The sequence below is a fragment of the Vulpes vulpes genome, chromosome 14, assembly GCF_048418805.1.
Source record: "Vulpes vulpes isolate BD-2025 chromosome 14, VulVul3, whole genome shotgun sequence".
Taxonomy (NCBI): Eukaryota; Metazoa; Chordata; class Mammalia; order Carnivora; family Canidae; genus Vulpes; species Vulpes vulpes.
Window position 1 is genome coordinate 72,391,337 of NC_132793.1, and position 27,821 is coordinate 72,419,157.

The 27,821-nt window shown below is 34.5% G+C and overlaps 1 protein-coding gene across 7 annotated transcripts in view; it reads right to left on the reverse strand.

The window, feature by feature from the left end:
- The window catches only part of XRCC4 (X-ray repair cross complementing 4), a 280,861-nt gene that overhangs the window by 234,805 nt on the left and 18,235 nt on the right, over positions 1-27,821 (reverse strand). For all 7 annotated transcript variants that reach the window (XR_011997040.1, XM_072736873.1, XM_072736874.1 and 4 more), the window contains one exon: positions 25,371-25,546. Coding sequence is in view for 6 of the 7 variants with exons in the window: in XM_072736873.1 (XP_072592974.1) it covers positions 25,371-25,546 (176 nt within the window). In the remaining variant the exon portion in view is untranslated. The remainder of the gene's footprint in view (positions 1-25,370; positions 25,547-27,821) is intronic.

A 27,821-nucleotide genomic window follows, 5' to 3' on the forward strand; every position in this document is an offset into this window, starting at 1 on the left:
TAATGAATTTCTAATTAAGCTATCTATTCCCTAGAAAAGAATCCTGAAAAAATATCACTTACTTGGTACCTTCAACCCTCACAGATCCAAAGGAAACACCTAACACAATCTATTATATAAAGTGAACACTCAGTAAGTATTGCTTTAAAAAATGTTAAGTTATATGACTATGTCTTTAAGGACTTGTTTAAACCTTCATTTACTAAAGCTGAAAACTGAGGCTATGAACAGTTAAGTGATGTCAAATCTGGTTCACAGACTCACATCATTACAGGACATCTTCCAGTGAACCATGAAAGTAACCCCAGGATACTTTGAAGAACAGCCCTCCTAGAAGCTCCCACCAATCAGATGTACAAGAAATAGACTCTGAGTTAACTCAACTCCTTAATGCATAAATAATTTAACAGAATCAAAGGTTAAGCCAAAAAGGTTCAAAGTCACATGGAGAGTAATTGCTCCCATGTTAAAATATAAAATTAACTAAAAAGAATGAAGAAACTATAAAGATTAAGATTAATAGGAAAAAACACCATAAAATAATAGCTATCTTTTATTGAGTGCCTACTGTACATATGGTAGGAGGCTAAATAATTCTATATACTAATCTCATTTTAAACCCACATCTGCCATCTGAAATAGGTACTAATTATCCACGTTTTCTAAAGGTGATAAACCTGAGATTCAAAAAGGTTAATCAAGTTTTCAAAGGCCACAAAACAAATATAACATGTAACCAGAATTCAAAATCAAGACTATTTGATTTCAGATCTCGTAACTACTTTAATATTCCCTCTTCTGGCAAATAATTGTGTGTTTTCCCGTAATATACTCCACAGTTATGGCAAGATTAAATTCTTTTGCTTTTCCTGTGATCAAAACTATAGAGAACACCTAAACACCTTAAATTCAGGCTTCTGGACTTAGTGGGAAAATAGAAAATAAGAGAAATAATAGAAAACATCAACCTTAACCGTTATTTTCAGTAACTGACATCCATTTGAGAGTGTGTTGCTTTTTCAGTAAACTGTAATAAAAGTAAATGGGTTATTAACACTTACTGAATGCCTCATAAGTGCCAAACACTACCCTGGACTTCAGAAATACAACATTAAGACCAGACAGTTCAAGTTCCCGCTATAAGGGAAGTGTATAAAGAACATATAGAAATAAATGTCATACTAGCTCTTCCTTTCCATGAGAATTTTTACTATTAATTACAAATTTTCTAGATTGTCAACTCTTTCACTCCAAATCAGACACTTCATATTAATAATGCAAAACCTAAAGGGCTTTCCTGCTAATGACCACATTCAAATAGCCACTGGGAAAATTTAACTATGAGATCATACAAACTGTCCATCGGCCAATACAGGACCTGGACTTATTACTTGTTTTTCCTCTGACTTTTCCAATTCATTTTGAAATAGCTCAGAGAAAGTCCCCTTGCCAGATTGTTTAGTCTCACGAATCTTACCATTAGATACTTTTTCCTGAGGTTCAGCCTAACCGGCCCTTTGCTTATTACTTTCACTGCATAAAACTCTTTTGAGTGTCAATACCAGCTGCTCACTTTCCCTGGAAATTTTCCACTTTTCAAATACAGGCATGACTTTAATTAGACAAGGCATAAACTAGGACAGCAGAAAGACTGATTCCAAGAAATTAGGCCAGAGCACCAATTTCTGAACAAGCCAGAAGATCTGTATAGGCCAAAAGAACAATATAAACATACTTTTGTTGAAATATGGAGAAAAGCCACAAGACCACAGGGACTAAAGAGCTGAAAAGCTAAGTATAGATCTCTACTTCTAGTCATCATTAGATAGTTCCCATAGGACCACCCCTACCATAGATAACAATTATAAACTCTGAACACATATTTTAGAAGAAGGGGACTTGAGGGCACAAGAAAGTGAACAAAAGCAGCCTGAATCTGGAAAAAAGTGACATACAATGAACAAGATTCACATCTTTATGGTTTTTAGCCTGAATAAGGACCCCAGGACCCCTTCTTACTTGCCATGAAGAACAATTAAAATTTAATAGAAACCCAGAGTCTTACTCTGTCATAGAATTGTAATACAGGGCCCAGGGAAACCACAGCAAGAAAGTGAAGGGGAGAATTCTAGAAAGGAGAGAACCAGAGAAGGGAAACTCTATATTCCATAGATAAACTGTTCAAGTCTCTTGCTAATTCCCAAATCAAGTATGTAAGAGACAGACTCCAAACAGCCTTCCTAAGGTTAAAAGAACTGACCTGAATGAAATTTCAGCTAACACCCACCAAGTGGGAAACAGAATTTTGAAGCTGGAGTTTAGCCAAGTTAATAGACTTAAAAAACAATCAGACAAAAAAAAAAAAATCAATATTCTTCTAATGAGTCTAACAGGATAAACTTCCTATAATAAATCATTCACCACTGCCAGGACAAGATCTGTAAGTTCTCAACAAATGAAGAAAAAAATATATTAAAGATACAATACACACAATCAGTGGAGATTGACATAAGTTTATCCAGATGTTAAAATGAGGAGAAAAAGATTTTAAATCAGCTACTATGATTATGATCAAGAGTTTAAAGTAAAATATGATCATAACAAATGAAAAGACAAAACCTCAAGTAGAGAAATAAAGTTATAAAGAAGAACCAAATGGAAATATTGAAAATGAAAAATTAGATTTTTTAAAAATCACGGAATTGAGATGAAAAAAGACAATGAACTTGAAGGAAGATCAATATAAGTGATCTAATCTGAAGAACAGAGAGAAAAAGGATTTTAAAATAATTAGAGGCTGAAGGATCTTTAATTAATGTCTCAGAAGGAAAAGCAAAAGAGAATGGGAGTGAAAAAAATATACATATATTTGAGAAATAATGGCTAATAATATTCCAATTTTAGTTAAAGACATAAATTTACATATTCAAGAAACTTAGAAACCTCTGGAAAAAGATAATTTTAAAGTCCACTCCTAGACATACCCTAGATATATTTGACAATAGTCATATTGTTGAAAAACAAAGATAAAGAAAAATATTAACAGCAGACAGGAAAAAACACATAACATGCAAGAGAACAAGAATTCAAACGAATGCTGTAACTTTTCATCAGACACAACAAAAATGAAAACACAGGATATTAATATATTGAAATTCCTGAAACAAATAACAAAAAATTGCCAATCTCAAATTCTTTGTACAACAAAAAGATCCTTCAAGATTGTGGGCAAAATAGGAACAGTTTCAGATAAAATAAAACTAAAAGAATGTGTATTGCCAAAAAACTATACTATAAGAAATGCTACAGGAACTTTTTCAGGATGAAAGAAAATGACATCACAGGAGAATATTGATTAGCAAGAAAAATAAGCAAAACAAATGGTAAATATCAATCCCACAATATAATTTAATTCTTGCTTTTAGTAATGATTTTTTTTTTAATAAAGAGGAAAAGTTAATCAAGTTTGGTGAACTTGCAAAATAAAGTAAAGAATACGTTTAAAGGGATATCACTTAGCTGTTTTATATTAGATTTCTCTATTTTCTGTTCATTTATAAGTACAATAGCCTTTACTATATTTAAATATTTTGGTGTTTAAAAACAGTAGGTTTGGGGATCCCTGGGTGGCGCAGCGGTTTAGCGCCTGCCTTTGGCCCAGGGCGCGATCCTGGAGACCCGGGATCAAATCCCACGTCGGGCTCCCGGTGCATGGAGCCTGCTTCTCCCTCTGCCTGTGTCTCTGCCTCTCTCTCTCTCTGTGTGTGACTATCATAAAAAAAAAAATAATAAAATAAAATAAAAACAGTAGGTTTAAAAAAAACACTAATGAAACTGATTCTCCAAATACCAAAGCAGCCCTAGAGTATGATTTTGATAAATTATTTAATCTTTGCATTCCTGTAATAAATAATAATACCTATCCCATACAGTTATAAGAGGCCTGTAAAATAATGCGGAAAAAAAGTTATCATTTTTCATCAAAAAGTATTCTATCACTGATAACTCTTTAAACCTCTACATTTAAGTGGCATCAAGTGATATATAGATCTCTTGATATAATTGAAATTTTATCATAAGCATTGCATCCCACCCAATTGACATGAAATCCATTGAAAAACATTTATGCCAAAAAAAGATTTGTGAAAATTATTTTAAAAATTTCTCTGAAGGAAATTTTAACAACATCTAATATGGGACAGTTGGGATCTCTGAATAGCAATTTTTAAAGAACACACAAGGAAATGGGTTTCTCTGGGATGTCACCTTCCCAGTAGCCATGTACAAAACAAGTTTCTGTCACCAATGTAATCAGAATTAATACTAATTTTTTAAAAATCAAGGAGGTGGGCAGCCCGGGTGGCTCAGTGGTTTAGTGCCGCCTTCAGCCCAGGGCCTGATCCTGGAGACCCGGGATCGAGTTCCACGTCCTGCTCCCTGCATGGAGCCTGCTTCTCTGTCTGCCTGTGTCTCTGCCTCTCTCTCTCTCTCTCTCTCTCTCTCTCTCTCTCTGTCGCTCATGAATAAATAAATAAAATTTAAATAAATAAATAAATAATGAAGATCTCCTTGAAGGTCTCGATTAAAAAAAAAAAAAAAATCAAGGAGGCTCACCATGACAAAACTTCAAAGATCCTTACAAACTTGGCCACATTAGCTCAGTGTACACTGGACTGCATGTGGATATGCAATATATTTTGCTATGACTCTTCTTTTACTGCAGCTCCCTTAGCTAAGGCCCTCCCAACTTCACACCTGGAATATCATAAAGGTCACAGAACTTGTGTTTTTGTTTTTGTGCCCCACAGAACTTTAACAGATGAATAAAAATTTTAGCACAGTAACTACATACAAAATTAAGAGACATTATACATAGCATGGTAATAATTATCCCCAATTTTTTGAAGTCACAGCACTTGTGTTCAATCCCAGTTCTGCTCCTCAAAAGTTACTTGGCTTTGGATAAGTCAGATACCACTAAGTATTAGTTTCCTCATCCATAATATTAAAATGATAAGAGAACCTATTTCATAAAATCATCAAGGCTGCATGTAATATAATGTATGGTACATAGTACTCATTCCTATTATAAAGCACAGTGAAGGAGTAAAATAGGACAATGACAAGGTCCAAGACCTTAGGCAGCTGTAATAGCTGCACACAATTCAATGTAAATAGTAAATTAGTAAATAGAATTATGAAGTACAGAAAACCTAAAGGAATACTGAGAAAGGCAATAAAAATACTTTTACTTCTAATAAAAGTAGAAGGTAAGTGAAAAACTTCTTGAAAGATTCGCATTCCCACAAACCACAAATGTGCACTTTCCATATACGGGACAGTATAAATAAAAGATATTTAGAGAATAACATGGACCATACAGAGGTGACCACAATGAATGGATTCATTTTCTGTCACAAAGAAGTTGAAACAGCATTATTTTTTTTTCAGTACAAGACTATTTATCTAGAATATCTGAGATGTAACTTGTTCCAGATTAATATTTTGGAAAGTTTACTGCAAAGAAGCAATCATGCTGAATAAATAAATCTCACTGCAATGCTTTAAAGTAAGTAATATTCATACAAAGGGCTAATGTCTCTAACATATAAAGAACTATTAAAATTTGAGAAAGGACCAAAAACAATAGAAAAAAAATTAAAAAGATAGGACAAAAAATCTGAAAATAATTCTTAAACATATGAAAAGGTTCACTCAGAGTCAGAGAAATGCAAATTAAAACAACACTGATATATATTTCACAACTATCAGATTGGAGAATATTAAAAGGTGTAACACCACATTCTGTTAGTGAGGCTGCGGGTTGCTAGACAATTTCATATGCTGCTGGTAGAAATGCAAATTGGTCCAACTCCTCCGGAGGAGAATTTGCCAATATCTAAGAATATATGTACTTATTTTCAAGCAATCACATATCTAGGAAATTTATCCTAAAGACAAACCTCCAACAACACAAAAATAGACATATAACTTACTGCAGCATTGTTTGAATTTGCAAACTACTGTAAACAGCTTAAAAGCTCATACATAGGAGAATGGTTGAAAAATTGATATATCCACACAATTAGAGTATGAAGCCCCTCTAAAAATGAAAGAGAAGAATCTTTATGAATTGACCTTGAGTGATTTCCAGGATATAGTTATGTGAAAAAAATAAAAATGCAAAAAAGAGTGTTTATAGTGTACTAACATTCATAGAAGAAAAAACAGAATATAAGAAAATATATATGCTCATTTATACAGAAGAAAGGACCCATAAACCAGAAACTCATGAGCTTGGTTACCTAGAGGAGGTGGCTGGAAATGTAACAAAAAAAGTATGGGAATGGGAAGAGAGTAGTTGGAACAAGGGAAAAATAACCCTTCTCTAAATATACCTTTTTTATATAGCCCTAATTCTTGGCAATTACTAACATAGCAAAAAAATAATATCAACCATAATGTGAGATGAACCCCAAATGGAACACATCGGATATTAAAGAGGATGGTAAGGAATAGAAGTAACTTAAAACATTTTAGAAAATCGTATTTTGAGAGTATATTGTAAGGATAAAGATAAAAATATACAAATATTATTCTGTATTAAGAAAATCTGTTTTTCATAAGGCCATGCATTAGCAATTCTGAAACTACTTTACATGTATACAGGCACTGAGTAATAAGTAGACATTGCAGAAAATAAAAGTCAGATTTTCACCGTGAGAGAAGGTTACCAACAAGAAAGTAGGGAAGGGATGAACTAACTATGTAACACTGAGGTGAACTGATAATGGCTTTTAACATATGTACAGATGGAAAAATGCAGATGTGTGCACATATATGTCTAAATATACACGTATATCTGCTACCTCTGCTTGTCTACTGAGAGGACCCCAAGCAATGGCACCTCGGTAGCAATGAGATGCCTAGCACCCAGATAGGGATTACAAAATATAATCTCAAGGGACGCCTGGGTGGCTCAGCAGTTGGGCGCCTGCCTTTGGCTCAGGTCGTGATCCCCGGATCTGGGATCAAGTCCCACATCGGCCTCCCTGCGAGGAGCCTGCTTCTCCCTCTACCTGTGTCTCTGCCTCTCCTCTCAATCTGTGTCTCTCATGAATAAATAAATAAATCTTTAAAAAAAATACAATCTCAAGTGAAATGAACTATGGCTTTGACTAAATGGGTGACTCTATGGCTGGGTTAGGAAAAACAAGACTACCCTAGTAAAAGCTGTGGTGCCAGAAAGAAAGGAAGGGCTCAAAGTAATGGAGACATATCTTAAAGACACAGTCAAGTTGAAGAAGTTTCTGATGGCCAAATCCAGAACAATCTGAGAAACAAAATAAATGAGAAATATTTAACCCACAGAAGAAAATAAATGTACTCATGAGAGTACACACTGATATAAATAAGTGAATAAATGGGGGAGAAGGTGCAGTTTTACCTACAGTAGGATTCCCACTAATAAGCTAAAAAAAGTAATGAGGGGCATCTGGGTGGCTCAGTGGTTGACATCTGCCTTTGGCTCAGGTCATGATCCCAGGGTTCTGGGATTTCCCCCACAGGGAGCATCTTCTCCCTCTGCCTATGTTTCTGCCTCTCTATGTCTCTCGTAAATAAATAAATAAAATCTTTAAAAAAAAGTAATGAAAATAGAAAATCATAGGTATATCATAGTAATAACTTGTGAAGAAAAAAATCATTGGGTGCTAAAATTAGTAGGTAAAAGTATGACTAAAAAATAGGGTATTTATATACTGTCAAAATATCTTCACATAAGATATTTATTAATAATAAAAACTACCAAGTTTACAATGGAAAAATCTGGCAGATAACACCTTAATCAGGATTTCAAAATTAACATCACCCACAGTAATGCATATAGATATCACATATCTCCCAATATGTTACATCGAGAAGGGTACAACATCATTTCTATGGTATTCTTGTCAAAAATCCATAAACTCAACTAACTATGAGAAAATCTCAGACAAACCCAAACTGTGGAACATTCTACAGAGTAACTGGCCAGTGTTCTTTAGAAGTGTCAAAGTCATGAAAGACAAAGATTAGTGAGACCATTAAGTGAAATATGGTATATTAATTGCATCCTAGACCAGAAAATGGACTTTAGTGGGTTTTATGGACTGAATGTTTGTGTGTTCCCTATACTGAATTCATAATGAAGTCCTACCCTTCCCCACCCCACCACAATGTGACTGTATTTAGAGGTGGAGCCTTTACGAAGTAATTTGGTTTAGATAAGTTCACAAGGAAAGGATCCTCATAATGGGATTAGTATCCTTATAACAAGAGGACACCAGTCCTTGCTCTGTCTCCACAAGAGAATATGAGCAAGGTGTCAATTGACTATAAACTAGGAAGCAGCCCTCACCAAAAACTGAATCTGCTGGTACCTTGATCTTAGACTTCCCACCCTCCAGAACTATGAGAAGTAAACTCATAATTGTTTAAGCCACCTAGCCTATGGCATTTTGATATGGAAGCCAAAGCAAACTAAGGCAGTGGGGAAAAAATGTTGAAATTCAAATAAAATCTATAGATTACCATGTCGATATTCATTTCTTAATTTTATTTTTTAAATTTTTTTAAAGATTTTTTTTTATTATTCATTCATGAAAGACACAGAAACAGAGAGAGAGAAAGAGAGAGAGAGAGAGAGGCAGGCAGAGACACAGGCAGAGGGAGAAGCAGGCTCCATGCCAGGAGCCTGATGTGGGACTCAATCTCAGGTCTCCAGGATCACGCCCTGGGCCAAAAGCAGGGGCTAAACCGCTGAGCCACCCCAGAATCCCCTAATTTTTTAATTTTAGTAATTGTATCATGGTTAGTAAAATGTGAATATTAGGGACGTAGGGTAAAAGGTATGTAAGAATTATCTTTATTATTTTTGTCACTTTTTTTTTTCAGATTTTATTTATTTATTCTTGAGAGACACAGAGAGAGAGAGAGGCAGAGACCCAGGCAGAGGGAGAAGCAGGCTCCACGCAGGGAACCTGACGTGGGACTCGATCCCGGGTCTCCAGGATCAGGCCCTGGGCTGAAGGCAGCGCTTAATCGCTGAGCCACCCGGGCTGCCCTCACTTTTCTTAAGTCTAAAACTAAAGTATTAAAAAAAAGATAGCTGTCAAAATACATAAACAACCAAGAACCATTAACAAAGCAGGAAAATATTACCATAATCCACCATTATGGTCCTAGACACTATGGGCATATCCCCACTATTGGACTAATTTTGGACCACCTATAGCCAGAAATACCATATTTCTTCTAGGAGTTGTACAAATAAAGCAATTAGTTATTACTACAATGATATATTTTTTAAGACAATTCTTCTGTTTAGATGCATCTAGTTTTGAAAAAATATTATTTACTATGTGGACAATTTTAATTAATGTTATGTACTATACCATAAAATTTAACAAAGAAAACAGAAGCTCTGGGGCCACTAGTAAACTTACGTCTAATAGAGTATACAGCATAACAATAACAAACATCTGTTTAATAAGGCTTCTCTGAGGTCACAGGAGATCTAAGCTATACCAAATTTTTTAGTCTCCAGATATATTAAAAGTCAAAACAAGGTTATAAAAATTGTACTGACATATTTAAATCGTACTGACATATTTAAAAATTGTACTGACATATTTAAGTCCTAATGCACTTCAAGTAGTATGGTTTGCAGCATACAAAATATGCCGAATGGAAAAAAGTCTGCTGTGGCCATGTGTATAAATCCATTTACAGATAACATCACAAGTATATGTTTGAGGCCCTTCTGAAGGCAAGGCATCAACTCAAGACGTCCTGAGACAGGCCACATAGTGTACCAATTCACAGTTTACAAAACATCTCCACACACATCAATCTGAGTACCCACAACCATAAACCCTCTGAGTTAGCATTATTAGCCTATTTGAACTGGGTTTTTTCATCATAAAATAAACATAAATGATTTGCTGAAACCCATATAATTAGAAATAGATTTAAGACTCAAACCAAGATCTTAAGTTATTTCCACTATGCTACATTTCCTCTCAATAGAAGGCTATCCTCAAAACATCTGGATTTGCTGGAATCTCAAGTTCAGCTAAGACATGGTCACTGACCTCAAGGAATTTACTGTATAATGGAAGAGACACTCAAGTAAATAATTAATAACAAACACAAAGTGTCTTTTATAACAGAGACTGTCCTTGAAAAAAAAGTACTCATACACACACCCATATGCTAATTTATCAAATCCTTACAACTACCCTATGGTTAGGTATTAGTGTTATTTTCAAATTATAAAATAAAAACTGAGGACAAACAATTGAATAAGCTACCCACAGTCATACCTAGTAAGTAAAGGGCTAAGATTCAAATTAGATAGTTGGGCTAAGTGTTTAGCACCACTAGGCAGTTGGACAATAAAATATCCAGAATGGGTTACAGATGTGCAATAAGATTCTCATGGCTACAAACCATTTCAGCAGCAATATTTTAAAGTATAAAAGTATAGGCACTCAAAAACATGTAATAGTTTTAACATAATTTGGCAGTATTTCTTCCTCTATAAACATGCAAAATTCAGCAATTTTTTGGCGGAGGTGCACAGCTATTCTACATTGCATCTCTTCCAAATTTACCCACTAAAACATTAGTTAATCTAATTATTATATTAGTTGTGACTTATTTATCAACAGTGGAGATGTCTGTTGTACATCCATCTAAAAAATAATTGAGTTTTAATATCAATTTAATTAGCAATTATTTTACACAATCTTTCCTTTTAACAGAAAAGTATTCACCAACATTATCAACATTATTACCATCTGATTTTAGATGTTCCTAAAACATTTTAGATTCTATTGATTTTCTTAATCAGTTATTTACTTATAATCTCAGGACAATAATAGTAAATGAAAATCTGATTCTTGACTGAATTTTGTAATAAATAGTTTGCTTTTAAAAACAAAAAGTATGGATATTTAAGAAAACAGCTAACTGATAAAGTGAACTATTGACCTTTATAGCTTCAGAAAATCAATTTGTTAAAGTATGACCAATTTAAAATTTTTTTCTCTGCAATAATTTAAAACAGTATTAAGAATGTAAAAATATTTTGAAAATTTAAAATCCTGAAGTAAGACTTTCAAGGCATATAATTACCTTAAGAACTCTATCCTTTGTAGATTTAATTTTAAGTGACGATAACTTAATGACTACACAGCTTATTTTTACTAAAGCTAAAGAGTCATAAGAATCAAAAGAACACCCAAGTTCCAAAAAAGGTAACTAAATAATGAAGATTATCACAATTTTGATTCAGATGTTCTAATTCTCTTCCTGAGCCTTAACGTCTTAAGTGCATGGAATGAGGCAAGCATAACTAAAAAACTATGTCATCTTACCTAGAGAGAAGAAAGCATCTCAATTTTTTTAAGTTTCTACAAGAACAAAATAAGCAAAAACTTAAGATACATATTATCACATCATGCAATCTAACTTATAGAAGCTAAAGATAACCGCAATTGACAGACAAAGCTAAAATGCCACACATAATCAGAGAATCCCTCATTTTACTACCCTATGTAGAAACAATGGGGACTGGGTAAGGCACTCAGAAGTATTTTACCTCAAGAGTAGTATAAAATTAGACCTAAAATAAATGTTCTGATCCTCTAACAAAGCTTTAAAAGCAAGACCTTAAGGATTACATAGTTTCCAAGTAACTTGCCTGTGTCCAAAAGCACAAGTTTACAGAAATGCAAAACTATATAGCACAAAATAAGATAAAGTTTGGCATTCCAAACAAAGATTACTAGGAATGCAACAGAGGGAAAATAAATACATAATAATAATAAATAAAAAATCAATCAAAACCTACCCCAAAAGAACAGATTGCAGAATTAGTCAACAAAGTCCTTAAAAGAAGTATTATAATCCTACTCCACATATTCAGAAATGTAAAAGATTGAACATGCTAAGACTTATGAAAAATATTTAAAAGATGCAAATGGAACTGAGGAAAACCACAATGTCTAAGATGAAAAACATGCCGAATGGAATTAATGCATTAGGTAACAGAAGAAACAATCAGTGAATATGAAGACAGAGCAATGAAAACTATTCAAAATAGAAAACAAGGAGAAAAAAGGGGGGAAAGAAAAGAGGATTAGTGAACTTTGGGACAAATTCAAGCAACATAATATACATATAATAGTGGTCTCCGAACAAGGAGGAAGAGAAACAGAAAAACTATTTGAATAAAGGCTAAAATTTTGCCAAAACTAATTAAAAATATAAGCTAACAGATCAGATGCTCAATAAAGAAAACTCGCCAAGGCACATCATAATCAAACTGCTTATAGTAAAGACAAAAATTGTAGAAGCAGCTGGAGAAACAAAGCACATTGCTTAGATAGGAACAATAAGAATGACAGCTGTCGGGATCCCTGGGTGGCGCAGCGGTTTGGCGCCTGCCTTTGACCCAGGGCGCGATTCTGGAGACCCGGGATCGAGTCCCACATCGGGCTCCAGGTGCATGGAGCCTGCTTCTCTCTGCCTATGTCTCTGCCTCTCTCTCTCTCTCTGTGACTATCATAAATAAGTAAAAATTAAAAAAAAAAACTTTATAAAAAAAAGATTGTTAAAAAAAAAAAAAGAATGACAGCTGTCTAGGCAAAAGACAATACAGCAACATTTTTAGGTACTGAAAGGAAAAAAAATGTCAACATAGAATTTTTTTTCAACACATAATTTTAAAAAGAAAGGTGAGGGATCCCTGGGTGGTGCAGCAGTTTGGCGCCTGCCTTTGGTCCAGGGCGTGATCCTGGAGACCCAGGATCGAATCCCACGTCGGGCTCCCGGTGCATGGAGCCTGCTTCTCCCTCTGCCTGTGTCTCTGCCTCTCTCTCTCTCTCTCTCTCTCTCTCTCTCTCTCTGTGACTATCATAAATAAATAAAAATTTTTTTAAAAATTTAAAAAAAAAAAGAAAGGTGAAACACAGATCTGATCGAATGATCACAATCAGAACTGCACAAAAAGAAATACTGAAGTCTTGATGGAAGGTAAATACTATAAGGAAATCTGAATGATACACAGAGGAATAAATTGCTTTGGAAGAGAAAACTTTCTGGATAAATATAAAAATGTTCTTAAAGTCATTTAATTCACTTTAAAAGTAATTCAGAATTCTGAATTCTGGAGATGATTCATGATATCCACATTACTCTCACTAATTAAAACCAAGAACCCTTAAAAGATACAGCAACTATGAAAATATTCTCTAAGGTGGAAAAAAGGAAGTTTTAGTGGGGACCTTGGAATGTAAGGAAAGACTTGTCAGTGAGCTCCCTGACTGGTTTTGTTTTATTGCCTCTATATACCCAGTCTGGGTATCAAAGAAGCCTGAAATAAGAAAACACCAATGAGTGCAAACACACAAACAAAAAGAAAAGCCACCTCCCTGGCCAATGAAAGCAGGAAAGGGTAGCCATGCCTTAAGGACAAAAGCCTTTTGCCTAGACCCCTTCCTTTCTTGCCCCTGCTGGTCCAGGCAAAGAGCCCAGAGGAAGCTAGGCTTATCCACATCCTTCTTCCCATCTACTACTATAGAGAGGAAACTGTAGGTAGAGCCCAGCCCACCATCCTCACCCTGAACAAACAAGGTAAAATCTCTTCCTCTTCCAACTTGATACCTTGGCCATGCAAATTTGTGAGCAGAAACTTAACATTCATTCTCAACCTACACTAATTAGCTAGCACTCCCTACTATCAGGGACATAAACCATGACCACCAAGTGAGATGTATTAGAGGAATACAAGGCAAAAGCTCAATCTTCATAATCCACCACATTTAACAGTCTAAAAAAAAGAAAGTTAAAATGAAAAAAGAAAACATATCAATTGCTGCAGAAAAACCACTTAAGGCAATTCAATACCTATCCACAATTAAATCAATCAGTAAACTAGAAATAGAAGAATACTCCCATAACTGATGGGAGGCATAAAGCAAAATAAAATTACAACTGATACCATACTTAACAGCGAAAGGTTAAACGCTTTCCCCCTAAAGTGGGAAATAAGGCAAGGATTTCTGTTCTCACCGCTACAATTCAATATAGTTGTTTCTTGTCCTGGTCAGTGAAATATGGCAATGAGAGGAAATAAAAGACATAAAGAACGGAAAAAAAATAAAACTGCACCTATTTGCAGATAATATTATTACCTACATAACAGGATCCCAAGGAATCTACGAAAGAAAGAAAGAAAGAAAGAAAGAAAGAAAGAAAGAAAGAAAGAAAGAAAGAAAGAAAGAAGCAAACAAGCCACACACAGGACACCAAGAACCCTAGAATATGGGAATTTAGCAAGGTTGGAGGATACAAGATCAAGACAAAATCATACACCACTAGTAACGAACCACTAGAAACTCAAATGAAAAAACAATACCATTTCAAATAGCTCCAAAAAGAATGAAACACCTAGAAATAAATCTGAGAAAAATGTGTACAGAATCTGTATGCTAATAACTAAAAAATGTTGATGGAAGATATCATAAAAAACCTAAAAAAAGAAACATACTGTATTCATGGACTTCAAGACTCAACTGGGATTTTTTGTAAGTAGAGTAAAGCTGATTTTAAAAGTGTGTTTGGAAAGGAAAAAAATAACTAAATTACCTAAAACAATACAGAAAAAAAAAAAAAAAGAGAATACAGCCAGAGGAATCACACACCCAATTTAAGAGCTTACAATGCAGCTACGGTAATTAAGATGATATGGTGTTGGTGGAGGAACAGACACAGACCTATGAAAGAGAATCCAGAGTCCAGAAATAGATCCACACAGGTACAGCCAATGATTTTTAATAAAAGTGCAAAAGCAATTCAATGAAGAAAAGAGTTTTTGGAACTATGGTGTTAGTTCAGTTGGATATTCACATCCAAGAAAATTAACCTCAGCCTAAACCTCACACCCTATATAAAAATTAACTCAAAATGGAGCACAGACCTAAATGTAAAACTTAAAGCTATAAAACATTTTTTAAAAATCAGAGAAAATTGGGGATTCCTCAGCAGTTTAGCACCTGCCTTTGACCCAGGGCATGATCCTGGAGTCCCGAGATCAAGTTCTGCATCAGGCTCCCTGCATGGAGCCTGCTTCTCCCTCTGTCTGTGTCTCTGCCTCTCTCTCTCTCTGTCTCTCATGAATATAAAAATAAAAAAAAAAAAAGAGAGAAAATCTTCTCGCCAGAGTTAGGTGAAGAATTCTTAGATAGGATGCCAAAAGCATAATCCATAAAAGAAAAAAGTCCACAAATTGGACTTCACCAAAAATAAAAATTTTGCTATACAAAAGACCCTATTAATGAAATGAAGAGACTAGAAATAGACTGGAAGAAGATATTTGCAAGTCACATATATGACAAAGAAAAGCAAACAATCCAACTAAAAATATACGTGAAAAATCTGAACAGACGCTTCACCAAGGGTGATATACAGATGGCAAATAAGTACATGAAAAGATATTAACCATCTTTATCTATTAGGAAATATAAATTAAAGCTGCAATAAAATATCATATCATGCCTATTAGAATGGCTAACCTAAAAAAAATACTGACAATATCAAGAGCTGGTAAGAATGTGGAACTTTCATTATGTTTCAGGAAGAAATATAAAATGGTGTAGACATTTTAGAAAAGTTTAGCAACTTCTAAAGAAAATTAATCATATACTGCCATACAACCCAGGATTCACAATCCTAAATATTTATCTTAGAGCAGAGGTCAGTAAACTCTTTCTAAAAGGACCAAAAGTAAATATTTTAGCCATTACACACCAAAAGGACTCTATTGCAACTATTTAACTCTCCCATTTCAGCACAAAAAGCAGCCACAGACAACATATAAACAAATGGGAATGCCTATGTATTTACAAAAATGGATGGCCAATCTACAGGCTATAGTTGACCAACCCTTGCACTAGAGAAACGAAAACCCATGCTCACACAAAAGGCTCTACATATATATTCAAAGCAGTTTTCTAATAGCCAAAAAGTGGAAACAACCCAAAAGTTCTTCCGTCTGTAAATGGATAAACAAACCATCATCTAAAACAGACTGCTGAGCAATAAATAAAAATGAATTAGTGATACATGCAAACAACTCGGATCTTTCGCAAGGGCATTATGCTCCACGGACAAGGAAGCCAACAATCTCTAAAAGATACATACTGTATTACAGTTAATACAATATTCTTGAAATGACGAAACTATAGTGATAAAGAACAGATAAGAAAATGGTAGAAGCTACACTGGAGAGAGGGTATAACTATAAAGGTATAGCATGAGGGAATGAAGGGGTTTCTTTGTGGTAATAGAACAGTTCTGTACTAGGACTGCAGTGGTGATTACATAAACCCATTTATATAATAAAATTCATATAACCATAAACACACAAAAGCAAAAAAAAAACACAACAACAAAAAAACAGAGTGCTTGCAAAAACTGGTAAAATCTATATGAGGTCTGTAGTTAAGTCAATAATATTATACCAATGTCAATTTCTTGCTTTTACAAATATACAATGGTTATGATTGATATCACTGGGAAAGCATGATAAAGAGTACAATGAAACTCTATGTATTATTTTTGAAACTTTTTGTTGAGTCTAAAATTATTTCAGAACAATATTTAGAAGTTAACCTTTAAAGGTTAACAGCTAAAAATAAAAATAATAACAAAATGTCATGGAGTTTATAACACATAACATGTACACAGCATTAACGTACAGCATATAACGTGTAACACAGTGTTAACCTAGGAGAAGTGAAATGCAAGTATATTCAATCCATACCTCGCACTACAAACAAAATTTAACTCAAAATGTGTCACAGACTCTAAATGTAAAACCCAAAACTATACAACTTATCCATGAAAGCTCAGGAGAAAATCTCCAATCTGAAGTTAGGCAGAAATCTATTAGATGTAATATCAAAACCATGATCCATAAAAGAAAAAATTTCAATCTCCCCAAAATTAAGAATTTTTCCTCCTCTCCCACATATAGGAATAAGGTACTCCCAAATCATATATTTGTTAAATAACTAGAATGCAGAACATATAAGAACTCTTTAAAACACATGAAACAAGAAACTCAGTTTAAAAAAAAAAGGATCTGAATAAACATGTCATTTAAAAAATTATGTTGATGGTAAGTACCATTAGACATTAGCAAAATGCAAATGACATACTATCACATACTCAACAGAATACCTAAAATTAAAAATAAAAATGTGAATTTTCATATACTGCTGGTAGAAATGTAAAGTAATACAGCCACTATGGAAAACTATTGGTTTCTTAAAATAGTAAACATTCACCTGCCATCTAACTCAACTATTCTACTCCTAAGTATTATCCAAGAAAAATTAAATGTGTTTCCAAAGATCTGTACGCAAATATTCATGGTAGCTTTATTTCTTATAGTACAAAACTAAACCCAAATGTCCATCAACAGGTGAATGCATAAATTCAGGTATATTCATAAAACAGAATATTACTCAGTAGTTTAAAAAAGGGAAGAATAAATTAATAAATCACACAATAACCTGGAAGAATCTCAAAATAATTATGCTAAGTGAAAGAAGTCAGACAAATGGGGGGAAAAATACCTACTCTAAGATAGTATTTACATAAAATTCTAGAAAACATAAAATAGTATGCAGTGACAGAAAGCTAATCCATAGTTGTCTGGGGATTGAGTGGGGAGACATACAGGGATGGGAGCTGAGAACCCCAAAGGCATACAAGACAATGTAGTGGGAAGGAGGATATGTTCATCATCTTGATTGCAGTCAAAGTTTCATGGGTACGCAGACATCTTAAAATTTATCCAATTGTCTATGTTCCATCTGCACATTATATTTCAATAAAGTTGTTACAGAAAACATACCCATGAAAGACTTATACATAAATGTAGAGCCACTTTACTCACAGTAGCCTACAACTGGCAAACACACACACATGCATCAAAAAGTGCATATGACATATCTGCACCATGGAATACCACTTAGCAATCAAATGACCTGATGGCATACAACATATTACAATGAATCTCAAAAATATTACACTATGTAAAGTTACATGCAAGAATAACTACTGTATACATTTATACAAAGTTCTAAACCAGGCAAAGCTAATCTATAGTGACAAAGAATAGTTCCTGGTTGCCTGGGACCTGGCAGGTGGGCAGGGTTCAGGGAGGAAGAGGATTACTGGGGACTGAATGAGAAGAGGCAAGAAGGAACCATCTGGAGTGATGAAAACTGTCCATTCTATCATATGTACATTACACATTACACCTAAACAAAAAGTATTTTTAATTGTTTTAGATTTTTAAGACAGAGGCCTAGATTCTATCCGATTTAACTTAATAGCTCTGCTTTCCTGAGGAACTTGCTTAGGCCTTCAGCATCTGTTTCCTCACATATAAACAGTGACAACACCAAGTCCACAGGGTGAGGTGAAAATACATGTTAAAGGATTAACTGAAAAGAAGCAAATATTAATATTATTAACACTCAAAAGTCCTTCTAGAGCATCATTTTTACTTATTATTTTCTATTTCTGTCTTTAAGTTGTTTCTATCCTAAACAATCTTGGAGTAATTGGGAAAAAAAACTAAAATATAATGAAATCGAGACATTTCTTATTAAAGAGGAAAACATTTTAAATCAAAGTAGAGCAATAAAGGGACGCGTGGGTGGCTGAGTGGTTGAGCGTCTACCTTCGGCTCAGGGCCTAATCCCAGGATCTGGAATGGAGTCCTGCACTGGGCTCCCTATGAGGAGCCTGCTTCTCCCTCTGCCTGTCTCACCTGAATAAATAAATCTTAAAAAAAAAAAAGAGAGAGAGAGAGCAATATGAAGCAAGAAAAAGCAAAAGTTTTCAAAGATTAAATAGTGTAGCTGAAAATTAATCATTTTCTTAAAGTAGAAGTCTAATATCTCTTCTATGGCTTAAGTGGAGAGTATGCACCTTGAGCAGGATTTCTGTACCAATTATATTACTGATTCAGTTCCCACATTCCAAATAGATCAGGAAATTATAAATATTTAAGATAAATATGGCGGATATATACAAATATTTCTATCAGAGAAATAAAAAATATTTTTTCAGACATTCAAACAACACATTTGAAACTCATACTCCCAACAAATCTGAAAGCCATTACTATTTTTGACAAAGTCTTTCACAGAGGATCATAATAAATGCTCAAATTCTGATATTTCATCTGGAAACACCCATTTGTTTTTTTAAATAATAAATTTATTTTTTATTGGTGTTCAATTTGCCAACATACAGAATAACACCCAGTGCTCATCCCATCAAGTGCCCCCCTCAGTGCCCATCACCCATTCACCCCCACCCCCCCCGCCCTCCTCCCCTTCCACCACCCCTAGTTCGTTTCCCAGAGTTAGGACTCTTTATGTTCTGTCTCCCTTTCTCATATTTCCCACACATTTCTTCTCCCTTCCCTTATATTCCCTTTCACTATTATTTATATTCCCCAAATGAATGAGAACATATAATGTTTGTCCTTCTCCGATTGACTCATTTCACTCAGCATAATACCCTCCAGTTCCATCCACATCGAAGCAATTGGTGGGTATTTGTCATTTCTAATGACTGAGTAATATTCCATTGTATACATAAACCACATCTTCTTTATCCATTCATCTTTCGATGGACACCGAGGCTCCTTCCACAGTTTGGCTATTGTGGACATTGCTGCTAGAAACATCGGGGTGCAGGTGTCCTGCTGTTTCACTACATCTGTATCTTTGGGGTAAATCCCCAACAGTGCAATTGCTGGGTTGTAGGGCAGGTCTATTTTTAACTCTTTGAGGAACCTCCACACAGTTTTCCAGAGTGGCTGCACCAGTTCACATTCCCACCAACAGTGTAAGAGGGTTCCCTTTTCTCCACATCCTCTCCAACATTTATGGTTTCCTGCCTTGTTAATTTTCCCCATTCTCACTGGTGTGAGGTGGGATCTCGTTGTGGTTTGGATTTGTATTTCCCTGATGGCAAGCGATGCAGAGCATTTTCTCATGTGCGTGTTGGCCATGTCTATGTCTTCCTCTGTGAGATTTCTGTTCATGTCTTTTGCCCATTTCATGATTGGATTGTTTGTTTCTTTGGTGTTGAGTTTAATAAGTTATTTATAGATCTTGGAAACTAGCCCTTTATCTGATACATCATTTGCAAATATCTTCTCCCATTCTGTAGATTGTCTTTTAGTTTTGTTGACTGTATCCTTTGCTGTGCAGAAGCTTCGTATCTTGATGAAGTCCCAATAGTTCATTTTTGCTTTTACTTCTTTTGCCTTCGTGGAAACACCCATTTGAATTCAAAGTCCCCAATTAGAGGGACATGTGGTAATAATACAAGATTTTGCACTAGTGTTTTTACAAACAACTTTGGCTGCTTTTGGCTTATTTTGTTATTATTTTTTTATTTTAAAGATTTTATTTATTTATTCATGAGAGATACAGAGAGAGAGGCAGAGACATGGGCAGAGGGAGAAGCAGGCTTCCCGCAGGGAGCCTGATGCGGAACTCGATCCCGGGATCCCAGTATCATGCCCTGAGCCAAAGGCAGGTGCTCAACTGCTGAGCCACCCAGGTACCCCAGCTAACTTACTGAACTCATTTTTATACAACTGAGAATGAAAATTAAATAACTGTAAGGAAGTCATTTGAACTTGGAATAATTTTTTTTTACTTAAAAAGTGACAATATATAAAAATACAAACTAGCCAGTAACTCACTATATGTTGCAACATTTTTGGAACTAAAATATGACTGAAACAATTATTTGTAAGGAAAATTCTACAGAAATACCTCCATGACAATAAAAGTAAGCCCTCCTAAATGATGTTTCAATCTCTCTTAAATGTTAACATGCAGAGACTGATAGCTGTCCCTCAATATCCCTCCTTCACCTTTTTACACAGGAATGGAAATTTCTGGGCACAGGACACAGCTAAAGATTGTCTGGCAGCTAGGTGAAGCTTTGTGACTTAGTTCTGGACAATGGGATGTAAGCAAAAGTAATGTATATGACCTTATGTGATGGCCTTCAAGAAAATGGACATGCTCTTTATTTTATCCTGAACTCAGCCATGTTGCCTAAAACATGAACATACAGTGAAGCTAGAGCAGCCTTCTTGAACCATGAGATAAATACTGCCTGTTAAAAATGGCAAAAAAAAAAAAAAAAAAAAAGAGGACACCTAGGTAGCTCAGCAGTTGAGTGTGTCTGCCTTCTGTTCAGGGCATGATCCCAGGTCTAGGGATGGGGATTGAGTCCCACATCGGGCTCCTCACATATAAATAGCGACAACACCAAGTCCACAGGGTGAAGTGAAAGTACATGCCTCTGTCCCTGTGCCTACATCTCTGCCTCTCTCTCTCTGTCTCTCATGGATATATATATATATATATATATATATATATATATATATATATATATATATATATATAAAAGCAACATGATTAGAAAAGCCTGGGCCTCCAACATCATAAGGCCATCATATTAACCCAAGACTGCCTCTTTGGATTTTTAAATCAGAGAAGAATAAGCCTCCATGGTACTTAAGTTGTCAAATTTTCAGCCTAAATGTATCTCAGTTTCTGATGGTAGAGGGAGGGGAGACAAAGGAAAAGGAAATAAAAATAGACTTTATTTGTAATAAAGACCTGTAGCCAATTCTCGTGTGTGTATATCATGTTTATTTGTTCTTCAAAATTCATGGTTTTCCTTCTTTAGGACCATTTTTAGAAATATAAAACTGTAGTATGCTAGGTGACATGAAATGAACACAAGAAATTACTTTAAAATGATAGATGAGAAAACAGAGATATGAGCAAGCAAATAATGAGCCCAAGGTTATTTTTATCAAATATTATTAGGTCTTTTTTTTAATGGCTCATAAATAATTTTTTCCTGAAGAAACAAGTCATGAAAGCAAAAATGGAAAATATTATTAAGAGGTATTGTTTGCGTGACAAAGAATATATTGCAAAACCAGCATGAATTGTGAATGGCAAAGAAAAAAACAGTGACACAAAGTATGTAAGTAGTCTTCTGAATGCAGCTACTACTACAGTAAAGACTTGCATCAGAGTATGCAAGTATCTAAAGGCTTGCATCAGAGTATGTTTTCATCTAGAATAATCCATTGCCAACAGAAGAGCCCTGGTCATGAGGCAGGAAGGTTTGTCCCATATGGAGAAAAAAAGGTAATGTCTCACATATCATTCAACATTTATTCCAATGAGAATTAAGCTAAAATAAAAACACCTATGTTATCCACAAAGAAAAACTAATTAGAGGGATGCTTGGGTGGCTCAGTGGTTGAGCATTTGCCTTTGGCTCAGGTCATGATCCTGGGGTCTTGCAACCCCAAGGAGCCTGCTTCTCCCTCTGCCTAAGTCTCTGCCTCTCTCTTTCTCTCTGTCTCTCTCATAAATAAATAAATAAAATCTTTAAAAAAATAATAATAATAACCTAATTAGAGCATAAATGAAACTTTGGGTATTACGAGCTCAGAAGCAATCTCATGAAAATTAAGTACATGCTACCTTCAAAATATGTATAACATATACGTTTTTAAATATTTCATTGCTTTGGATTGACAATTATTTCACTCTAATAAAACACAAGATAATATTTCTCAAAACACAAGTCTTCTTGAGTGCAAATATCAATACTTCCTTTAAAAAGTTTTTTTTTTTTTAAAGTAAGCTCTACGTCTAATGTGGGGCTTCCACTAGTGACCCAGAGATCAAAAGTCACATGCTGAGCCAGACAGATGCCTCTAAGTTCTTTTTTTTTAATAGAAGAACATCTTATATAAATTCCAAGTATGTCATAATAATAAATACTCAAAATATTCAAATTATGCAGTGATCTCCAGTACAAAATTAAAAACATAAAACTTCTTAAACTGATGGCAGAAAATGCCTAAGAACCATGATTCTGAGAGGTATGAATCTGGTAGTCAATGTACTTAGGATTCATGGAATATTCTTTGCCCAGGGAGAGTAACCCAACAAACAACACAATTCACAACAACTTTTTGAAATGAATCTACGTTCATTCTTTTCTTTTTCTCTAAGTGTAAGGGGTCATTTTTGGCAACTATCAGATGTCTGTGTCATCAAGGAAAGGATTGCAAATTCCTTTTAAGGTTTTAGGTCATCCAAAGCACTACACACCTCAAAAAGTGTCCTGTCATGTTTCCCAGTATCTGCATATCTTTACCAGCAGCGTGATTTACTAGATGTTGTCACCCTGAGATTCAACATGCAGAAGCACATGCTGAAGCAGTGAAAGATCTCCCTGGTGGTTAGGCCAAGTGAACTTGTGATTTTCATTTGCTTCCATAAGGCTAACTACAGCACCTCAAACTAATACTTTTACTTCAGCCAAATATCCAAAAATATCCCTCAAATAAGTCTAGTCATGAATAAACTCGTCAAACTGTCCTGAGAGTAGCCTTTCTTTCTCTCCTAAGCAAATTTAGCAGATGATAAATAAGGAGGCAGTGATCTAAACTGCAGCATAGCACTTTAAGACATTTCCTTTAAGGAACCAACACATTTCTGCAGTTACTGAGAATCTCTCGTTCTGTTTTCCACTTCTTGAGAAAACCTACGGAATAGGTAGTGGTTCATGGTTCTGTCTCAACAAAGTTGATTACGTTCAGGGTGGTAAGCAAGATATCTTTTAGGATAATTGTCCCAGTTTTTAATGCTAATTCATGCCAAGCCAACTGTAAAATATGTAGGTCATGAATACTTGAAGTTCTTTCTTCACAAAAATAGCAAAATCAGATGTGTTCCCCAAGCATGGTAAGTACTCCATCCAAGCCTGATGCAGCAAACCCCTTCTTCACCATATCAAAGATACCAGAAGCCTTTCAGGTTTCCAAAAGGTACCTCACAAACTTGGAACTTGTTTTGCATCATTGCACACAAAAGAGATGAAAACCAAAACTGGCTTCATGAAAAAATGTTAGTCCTTACACACAAATGCTTGTTGAATGGGAAAAGGTTTAACTCCCAATCTGACAATTATCTGCTTCAAAATATTAAAAGAAAGTGTAGTTTTATAAAGCACATAATATCATCTGATTGAATTTGGGCCATAGCAAAGAATACTTTGTGATAACAAAATTTCAGTAGCCCATTCAAACCTTTCTTAACCTATTCTAAATTATCATCTTAAGGATCTCAGCATATTGAAACTTACATAAATTGGCAGATTAAGTAGAAAAATTGTGTCTTCTAAACAGAAATAATTACTGAAACCAATCTTTCTGTATTATTCTCTATAGGTTAACATACATTTCAAAATAATGATTCCATCTGTTGCTTTACATGTTTCTCTAATTGCTGAAATCCCTTTAATCATTCTGAATTAGAGTCATTTTCAAGGAATTTTTTAAACTCAATTTAGTTCCAGTACAAATTGTCAATAACCGTCTCTAACCTTAATGTACTAAAGATTTCCCTTCCTTTCTTCTACTATAGACCTCATATCAGAATGGAAACCACTGGCAATAGCAAATAATTCAATCTCTAATTATCCCATAAACTTGGATAAAATATACAACCAGTACATTTTGACAAATATTTTTGATACATAAACCAACATAAACCACCCACCTTGATCTGCATTGGTATAGGAACTAAACAGGACAAGTAGCAGATATCCTTATCTGTAAAGCATGCAAGCCTTGAAAAGCTTGGGTTGAAAGTTACTTCTATTTTAGTATTTCTAAGTTTGAAATATAAATAAAATACCTTAATGCCTAATGATATCTCTTACTATACACTTAATTACCTCATTTTGTAATTTCAAATATATTCTATAAAGTAGAGAATAAGCTATAATTATTAAATATTCAATGGTAAATAAATTACCTTATTTCTTAAGATCAGCATTTCCCAAAATTTATTACAATAAACCCTGCCTCATTGGTCTAAACTTTCTGACCCCAATTTGCAGAAGTGCTCGTTCATATAATTATGTCTATAGTACTTATTTTTAAAGCACTAAAAACAAATACATTTTCCAAATATTATTTTTCACAATTCATCAGTATGAAGCATTTAATGACTGTAACATTGAATGAAGAAGTATTCTTCCAACTTGGAAACCAGTACTTTTCACACTTCTATTACCCAGGTATTCTGGGAATAATAAGCTAGTTACTTAAGATAATTCCTCAATAAGTACTCTGACATTTTACCACTTAAAATATTATGGAAAGTTTTACTTACTGAAACTTCTTTCAGGTTTTTCTCAAAGGAGAAATGACAAGACTCTCTAGAAAAATCAAACTTGTATGAACCAGCTGGTCCTCCTCCTGATACCAACGCTTTTCTCACTTCATCAACATATTTCTCTTTTTCCAATGCCATGTCATCGGCTTCTTGGGAAATCTCTGATTCAGAAACTATGGGAGACATTTTTAAAAAGTTTTGAAATGAAAAATAAATTTCTAAACATGAGAAAGTATTTATTTACCTGTTGCTACTCATTTATCACTTATGTAACAGAAATTAAAACAAAAGGTAAAACCAATCCCCATACCACATATTTTTAAGTCAAATTATACCTTCTAACTGAACTAGCAATTTTTGAGAAACACATTAGTCTCAAATCTCATCTGAAAAACATTAGACTCCTTGCATTTTTTTTCCTCTGTCCTCAGATGAAATACATGCATTATAAATTACAAGAAAAACTACCATCTTGTATATTTGCTACTAGGTCAAAGCCAGATAAATTGTTTCTTATAATGATTAATTAGTTCAGTATTTTATAACATCTTTCTTGCCTCAATTATTAAAGACATTAGTCTATTTCTATTTAATGGACTGAGTCAAATTAAAGTAAAAATGAGAGTTCATTCTTCTCATCTCATTATGTGCCAAAAAACAAAGAAGGTGGATGATGAGGAACAAAAGAGAAGGGAATTAATATTTATTGAGTGTCACCTGTTGGACATACACACATGTTACAGACCTGGCTTCCAGTTCTCTCATCTAGGTATATTGAAAGTTAATGCTTTATTCATCTACAGAGATTCCTTTTTTTTTAAAGATTTTATTTATTTATTCATGAGTGACACGGAGAGAGAGAGAGGCAAAGACATAGGCAGAGAGGGAAGCAGGCTCCATGTAGGGAGCCCGATGGGAGACTCGATCCCAGGACTCCAGGACTCCAGGACTCCAGTTTCAGGCCCTAGGCCAAAGGAAGACACTCAAGTGCTGACCTACCCAGGCATCCTAGAAATTCTATTTCTTTTTATTACAGAGATTTTTACTGATTTTATATTCTCAATTCTAAATAGATATTCTCTTATTTTTTTCATAATATCCTGTTCTTGCCACACCCTTCCTTTAAATACTTGAAGGCTTGAAACATATTCAAGATCTCTTTCAGATCAGTCTTTATGCATGGTTCCTGAAGTATTAATTCCATTTCTACTACCTGCTGACACACTCTCATTCTGGTTTTTCCCTTCCATGCTTTGCAATGTTTGAATAAGGGTCCCTTCTAGCCAGAGTAGTGTTTCTGGAAAAGCGGAGGTGAGTTTTGAATCAAGGTTGCTCTTTTACCTTTCTTGGAGCCTCTACAGTTTTCAATAGCTATGGAAAGTTAATTTCTTTCTTCTTCTTTTTTTTTTTTTGATGGTATTTGTTATTTTATTTACTATTCATTTATTTTTATTTAAATTCAATTTGCCAACATATAGTAAAATTCCCAGTGCTCATCCCATCAAGTGCCCTCCTTACTGCCTGTAACCCAATCACCCCATGGAAAATTAATTTAACTTGGTTTTACACTTGAAGCAAAGAGTTCAAACTTAAATCCCTGTCCTTCATCCATACATAACACAGACTTAGGGTTGTGATTTTTGTTTGGACTTTTATCCACTCATGGCTTTTAGTGACTAGCTTGATGCTATGCTGCATCTTCAAACCAGAGAGTAGTCTTTTCTTATTTTGTCTTGCTTTTATAAGAGGATTTCATTAACAAGGTAACTTTCAGTTTCCTTTCTTTACATTGAGAGCTGAGCTCCAGTTCCTTAGGAGGCCTGTCATTCCAACATTCCGCCCCACTTAGGTACTACAATCACAGTCATTTAGACATATATTTAGTTCAGATATTCTGTAAACCTATAGTTAAGTTTTAGTTCCCATTAACCACTTTGGCTTTCAGATACCTTTTATGGATGGCCACATAGGGGTTTCCCTTTCTCACATTCAAAAGCTAAAATGCATCTGTTTGCTTTAAAAATTACAAGACTTAATCTAACATTTGTTTGGAATGTGTGTGTGTGGTTGGGTGGTTTCCTGTGTCAATCCAGGCTACTACAATGATGAAAGACTCATGTGGTTCTACACTTCTATATTTAAAGGTTACATTTATCTATTTTATTCCTTCTAACATTGAAAGATAGACATTTTCATTTTTCAAATAATAAAACAGGCTCAGATCAAGTAATGGTCTACAGTCATGGAATAGATAGTGGTCAAACTGGGATTCATAGTTCTGGTTTCTCAGTTATTGGGTTTTGTGGTGAGGCAGATGTAGGACCCTGGAAATACTATTTCTTTCCATGGTATTAAAAAAATACATTAATAAGATATACTACAGAAAACAATGAAAACTTGACTAAACAATCCCTAAAAATGTAAGATTCTCATACCTTGGTCTGTGTG